Consider the following 7,004-nt stretch of genomic DNA (forward strand, 5'->3'; position numbering starts at 1 on the left):
TGTTCTTTTCCATTTTATTTACTTTGTCCATGTCACTGCAAAAAATGTTTACAAGGACCTCTTATGAATAACTTTATCAACCAGTCCAAAGTTGAACTATAAAAGTGGTGTGAGATACAATAATGCCAGAAGCATTTAGTTTACGGTAGCCTACACTGCAATAAAACAAGAGTAATAGAAATTGTGTAGTGGAAGTGCTAACTGTGTTAGTGAATGTGACCTTTTGATGAAGTCTCAGAAAAAAATAGATTTGGAAAGGATAGAAAAATATTTCTAGTTTCTCTATTATGATCAAATAGTTGAAGTCAGTGTATATTATGGTTCTATGAAGAATCAGTCTACTGACTCAGTGATTATTGAAACTTGCCACATCTGTCTTATTTGACTGTCTCTTTCTGTTATATTATTGGACATAATGCATCTACATATAAATGCTAAATAAGGGAAGCATGACCCAGTGTTACTTCCGTTAATAACATTACGCTGCTACATTTTTCTCAGTGTGTTGTGGTTGTACGAACACAGTCCAATAAGCAAACTTGATTTATTGGTAGGTGAAACAAGTACAGACAAGTAATATGGAGCACCACTATTTGAGCACAAAAATGTGCAGTATCTCTTCAGAGTAATACACCAAACAGTCCGTGACTCCATCTTGGAGAGCAGAGGGTCTGCTTTCAACATGTGTATTGAAAGAAATGTCAACTGTGGGGTGGCTGGGAACATTCAAAGAGGCACCTTTCAGGATGGATTTTGCCCTTTAAAACATCTTAGAAACCAGATCTAAAGTTTCTTAGGGCCATATCTGTGCTGGAATATGTTCTGATTCCAGATGATGGCTTTAGAACTGATGGACACTGTGACTGGAATAGGTAGTCGTTTGCAATATTTCCAAGTGTTACCCTGATTTATGTTTGATGTACAAATTCACAAAACTGAATGGGACATTCACTCCATCCTCAGAAGTGGAAAACCCCTGCTGAATAAAAACACTTTTGACATTAGGATACAAACTTCTTCAAATGGCAGAAAAGTGCTTTGGCACTGAATTAGCTGACTTAATCAAAACATGATGCTGAGATATCTACCATATCGAACAGTTAAAACATACTAGATTATGTATCTGCTACCTCTATACCAGGAATTAATTGTGAGGTCCATAACCTGTGCAGAGTACAGGACTGTGACAGTGCAGTTCAGTACAGGAGGAAGTCAAAACCAACAGGAACTAACAAACTCAGGATGAGATGTATGCTGGATATATGCATTCGAGCTTAAGGACCCACATCAAAATGAAACAAGGCATCAGTCATTAAAAGCTATAAAAATATATTGATAACATTTTCTTAAAATAATATCCTTGATTAGGTTGTGGACAGAGCTTTTACGTCAAGGCAGGTATAGAGTTAAGGTTAAAAAAAGTGCATTACAATCTAATGTCTTGAGCGTCCTCCCTCAAAGGCATGATGTTCCATGTGAGCTGGAAGAGTCAAAGTGATTGACGATGAGTATAAATCTTTCAGGGTCATTCAGGACACAGTTAGACAGTTTAGACTCGCTTGATCACAGAAAGAATTTCTTCAATTTTGAATTGAAAAAAATCTTTCAACAGTCTCAGGCTGCTACAAAGTACAAGTTGAGCCTAATTCTTTAAACCAAACACAAGATAAACACCACAGTTTGTTATTTTGGTACCAAATATTTAGCAAGTAGTGACAAGACTGGCCTACTGTGTGTGACTATGTTATGTGAAGCAAGTATGAAGGAATATTGGGTTTTTGTCTTTTCTGCAACATCAATAAAGCCCCGATTAGCCTACAGCCACATACACTCCTCCAATCCTCCTCTGGCACTCTCTCAACATGCTCTGGCTGGAACTGTGTCCTCCAAATTTGCATTGTTCAATCTGTTCCTACAGTCTCACTTGTATGATAAGCAAGTTTCTGATGAAGCATCTGCAAAGTTAAAACTTTTTTAATAAAAGGTACAATAAATGAAAGTGTGGAAAAATAGGCATACTTACACTTATAAAAAACAGCTTTAAAAGATATGCACGGGAGCAGCTCATAGACTTTTCCCAAGATATTTGCTTCGTTAGCAAGAGATGCATCTTTATTCCAGACCTGTACAACATCCTCCCGATCTCGAACACTAACACTGACACCAACAACCTCATCATCTGGGAAACAAGGAGAAAAAAAAACACAGCACCAATGTTAACAGTAGATATATTTTACATCAATTGAATAGCTATATTTGGAAAAAGCAAAGGACTGTACCTGAGGAACAGTAATCTGCAAACTGCTCCCCAATAGTAGCAAGTAACAACTCTTTCCAAACTGCAGACTGAAACACGTACAAAGAAAAGGGGATTAGTAATTCAGAAATTTCTATTATTATGTGATACTTTAATGCATAAAGAAGCAAAACAAAGCACAACACCTACAGTGCTTTCTTTTGGTATTTTCATCTTCCATACTCCTCCTTTTGCATTGCTTTCTTCTTCCCTGGGAGAGTTAAAGATTTTTAAAAAATTTAGATACTGTGAAGAGGAATCCGTTAACAAAGAAATTATTGGATAGTGTAAAAAGATGTCAAAATACAAAAATGTCCATCTGAATTGTTGTAATTATAATAAACTATTGGACAGTAACAACATCATATGAATAAATGGGTCATCAAATATTATGCAACATTTTTAACTAAATGTCCTGTTATGATGATTCCAACATACGACAATGTAACAATTCAAGCTTTTATTACACACTGAAATAAATATATTTTATCCCTTTGTTGTATTGTAATTGTTACATTATCAGTCATCCATGTCCAGTGAAGCTGGAGGAAAATCTTTATTTTAACAGGTTGTTTCATAGCAGTAACAGCCTGATCTACAGTTATAATATGCCCTCTGTTCAAGAAGGTGATAAGGACAATAATCATAATATTTACAATAACAGCAGACTCACCACAGTGGCCTCCGCTCTCCACGCATTAAATGATAGCTACATCTCAAAGGCAGGGCTGTGACCGGAGGGATGTTGTTGTAAACACTCCAGAACATCTGCAAACAAAAAGAAACACACACGTAATGCTGACTATTGTCTAACTAAGAAATCCTTTCTGAGGCTGAGGCTGACGTCGATATTTAGGAAAAATTAGAAAGCTCTGATAGCAGCCATTAAATAAAACACATAGTGTAAACAATCTTGATATGAATTCCTTAGTTTGGCTTTTTTTCCACCAAGATAGATACTGAGAAGGACATTTTACATTTGCAATATCAACCTGTCGGTGCTCTCTGGTGGTCAAACTATATAAGGCCTCAATTACACTCGCTTGTGGACTCCCTTGTATTGGCCGTGTGGACACAACAAATTGGAGTTTGCAGGGACGTCTGCAGAGAGCCTCGCATACTCCCTGATGACAAAATGTACATCACGCGGACCCTTGTGTACTCACACAGTGCACAAAGTATTACACTAGCTTAAGGGAAACACCAGACCAACAAGACCAACACCAGACTCAAAACCATGGAGCTGGTTTGGGATGAACTGGAAAGAAGGTGAAAGCAAAGCAAACTACAAGAGCAAGACATTAGTGGGAACTTCTGCAACAGTGTTTGGGGCAAACTTTCTGAACAATATTTCCATTGTACAAGTGTGTTCAGCTGCTGAATGATTAAAACATTGGGATTAAATTTAGTTCAACATGAAAATTAGATAACCCTTTAAATTTTAAAATCTCCAAGTGTTTATTTGTTCTAATTTCAGAAACACTGACAATGTAAATTTAAATAACAGCCTGAAAAATAAACAGCAGTTTTCCTAGAACTATTTTGGGTGTTGTATTGTGTCCATTTTTATATTAAAACATCTGTCAATTAATTGTCAGAAAGCAGGGTTCAATCCTTTTGTTTTGGAATTTGATGGGACAAACTTCTGTTTAGTTTACAAGCTGAAAGTCCCCATGAAAACATTACAGGAACTTTCTCTTTACTTTCCTTTACACAAATCATCAGAGCGTCACATCAAAAGGCAGTAATGTATGCACTGTAACATACAGATCACTCAATCAGCAGAATTTCACTAGAAAAATCTGATGTAATATGGCTGCAATAAACTGTGCACTACACACACATGTTCCATGAGAAAATGGTTTGATATTTTTTTCCCATAATTTGCACCTACTGTTGCTTTAAGTGCCAATGAGCTGCTTATTCCCTGGCATCAATGAAGCTCTGCTCAAGTGAATCTGACTCTTAGCCAAGTCATGCACTTGATCTCTTTGCTCTTAAGATGATAAAGCTCTTTAAGCTGACAATAAATCTCACCTGAACAGTTTGCACCGTGTAGATCTTCTTCAGATTGGATTCACATTCTGCAGCCGTCGTGCCCGGTAATGACCTGGAAGAACAAGTGAAAACTGTCTCAGCCAACAGAAGATGATGATACGAGCTGACAATGAGTGCTGCTCTCTCTCTCTCTCTCTCACACACACACACACACACACACACATTAAGTTTTTGATTTTATAATAAATTTCTAAAAGCATGTTTTCACTATGTCCGTGTGGATCATTGAGTTTATATTGATGACTTGTGTGACTTGATTATGTATTTAAAATTTAATCTACAACACTTGCACTACTGAATAATTTTGGACCAGAGTTTTCCTCTGAGAGGGAGGGAGGTTTAGTAAAATCCATACCTCTGATTACTCATGTAGTCTATCTGCATGCCTATATAGATTATATGCTGCATATATATATATATATATAGCTTTAATTATTGATTTAACTGTTGATTATTCTTCACTATTAACTGTTTGTTTAGCATATTTAATGTCAGAAATAGCAGGAAATGGCTATCACAAGTCTTAAAATGTCTTATGTCAGACCAATTGTCCTAAACCCAAATATAAAACAGCTGTAATCATCAATACATTGTTGCAGATTAGTTATTCAGTTAATCAGTTAATTGACCATTATTTTTTCAGTCTCGATAGGGTCTGTGGTCTGGGAGGTTATTTTATTAATATAACACTCCTTTCAAATACATAAAAGATGACAAATATACAAGAATTTCCCCATGGGGATAAATAAAGTATCTATCCATCTATCTATCTATCTATCTATCTATCTATCTATCTATCTATCTATCAAATGAAACCTCAGTCATCCAACCTTCAGAAACCTTTGCTCCATGGCAACCTATAAAACAATTAACAAAGAGTACATGACAAACAACAGCCCTGTGATCTCAAAAAAGAAGAAGACATTCAGGGTGTATTTTAATGTAATGTCTAAAAGACACTTAGCATCATGCATTCTTATTTTGATAAACAAGTGTCCCAAGCAAGGATACGATGCATGAGACTGACGTGCAAAAGTGAAGCCTGTGTTCTTTGACTGTGCTACTTTTTACAAAATGAATACCGTCTCGATTTCACCCAAAGCCTCTCGGCTCCCCTGCAGAGAAACAGAGCTTCAGTAATTTCACTAGAATGTTTGATATCAAAACAAAGGACACGGCAAACATGCCCACCTTTTTGCTTAGGAGTCATTACCTTGAATAACAGCAGAGCCGTGGGAATTCTAACTTTTCTGTGGTGTCAGACACGGTAATGTAAAAAAAAAAGAGAAAAAAGGAGGTCATGTTAAACGCAAACATTCTCCCGCTACATTTGCTCCTGGAGGCCTGCGGAGAACTGTGGCCTTGAATTATATTTTTCCTCCCTCAGTCCTGCTCGTCCCCGGGCTCTAAACTCAACGACAACATGAAAGAAAGGAAATAGTTTACCTGTCCAGCCAAAACGTCCAAGGTGAGTGCAGAGGCAGCGTTGTCGTATCGTCTTCTCGGTGTTTCTTTGTGATATTTTCCAACTCTTTCTCGTCGATGTCAATGTTGCTTTCAGAGGAAGCTGTCTGGCCGCTCAGGGCGCCTCTGTCCATCTGTAGACCTGTCTGACCCGCTGGAACCGCCATTTCAGCAGGCACAAAGCTAAACCTTTATATGGTCCCTGTATGAACCTCCAAAAAAATACACCCGGTTTGGCTTTATCTCCAGATACAGAAACACACCGCTTTTCCGCCTACCGACTGGTGACGTCTCTGCGTCACCAGGCAGATACGTCGTAGTTGGTCCATTCCAGAGAGCAGGAAAGGAAGGTGGAGTATCACTCTGCTTGGTTTTCGCGTAGCAGATCACAAACCAGCCATCAGGCATCATGAAAGTATACTGAACTGTAAACATGATTAATTATGTCAAACTACCAGACTAAAAAAGAACCACACAAGCAGTTGATGGTGGTAGCTTTTAAATTTTGTCCACAAATTGACCAGACAGTGATATCAGCTGATGTTTTCCTTATCACATATCTGTATGGACCAATAAGTAACAAAAAATTGCTGTATTAATGCATAATATATCCGTGCTGTGCTGAACATACTTGACCAATAAAGTTAATTCTGAATTATTTTGTAGTCATTATTCTTAATGTTATTTCAGTATTGAACATTACCTCCAGAAGCAAGTTTTTTTTCTTTTCAGTGTTTTATAGTGTGTGTGTGTGTATATGTGTATATACAATGGGTGTCAAGGGCCAGCTCCAACCAATGAGGCAATTTCATACAGACCCCTATGTGTTTAGAATTTATTGTTATATCTGTCCCACAATTATTTTTTTAGATTTCTTTTCTGTTTTGATTATTCCAGATTTTTTTATTCACAGATATTAAATAATAGCATAACACGGCTGCAACAATTTATTTACCAGGGCACAATTGAATGAAAAATCGACCTAGTCCTGGTTTCCACAGACATTGACAATTGATTAAGTCTTTGTGGATTTTAATGCAACTGTGTCTTTTATCATCAACAAAGAGAAAGTTCTGCTCTGCTAGAATGCAATCCTTGGAGGAATGTCTCTGCTTAACATGTGGAGCAGCTTCTTCAGATTGTATACAGTACATTATAGTACATTTAATGTGTGTTTTCTCTCTGA

The 7,004-nt window shown here is 37.1% G+C and overlaps 1 protein-coding gene across 1 annotated transcript; it reads right to left on the reverse strand.

Moving 5' to 3' along the window:
* LOC111668560 (eukaryotic translation initiation factor 4E type 3) lies at window positions 1–6,122 on the reverse strand. Its single transcript, XM_023424624.2, has 7 exons — window positions 5,801–6,122; window positions 4,334–4,406; window positions 2,970–3,064; window positions 2,447–2,507; window positions 2,280–2,346; window positions 2,024–2,179; window positions 1–1,480 (listed from the first exon to the last, which is right to left on the reverse strand). Exons 1-7 carry the CDS (start codon window positions 5,983–5,985, stop codon window positions 1,434–1,436), a joined length of 684 nt encoding a protein of 227 aa, XP_023280392.1. The 5' UTR covers window positions 5,986–6,122; the 3' UTR covers window positions 1–1,433.
* Between the last annotated feature and the right edge of the window lie 882 nt (window positions 6,123–7,004).

The sequence above is a fragment of the Seriola lalandi genome, unplaced genomic scaffold, assembly GCF_002814215.2.
Source record: "Seriola lalandi dorsalis isolate HSWRI2012SDOR001 ecotype SW California unplaced genomic scaffold, Sedor1 jcf7180002054748, whole genome shotgun sequence".
In the NCBI taxonomy this organism is placed as follows: domain Eukaryota; kingdom Metazoa; phylum Chordata; class Actinopteri; order Carangiformes; family Carangidae; genus Seriola; species Seriola lalandi.

Excerpts from the sequence above, each read along its gene's own strand:
- LOC111668560 (XM_023424624.2), bottom strand. The coding sequence starts at position 5,985 with ATGGCGGTTCCAGCGGGTCAGACAGGTCTACAGATGGACAGAGGCGCC. Across the intron at positions 2,347-2,446 it reads AAATACCAAAAGAAAGCACT|TCTGCAGTTTGGAAAGAGTT; the intron begins GTAGGTGTTGTG and ends TACGTGTTTCAG. Across the intron at positions 1,481-2,023 it reads TAAAGCTGTTTTTTATAAGT|CTCACATGGAACATCATGCC; the intron begins GTAAGTATGCCT and ends TGACTCTTCCAG.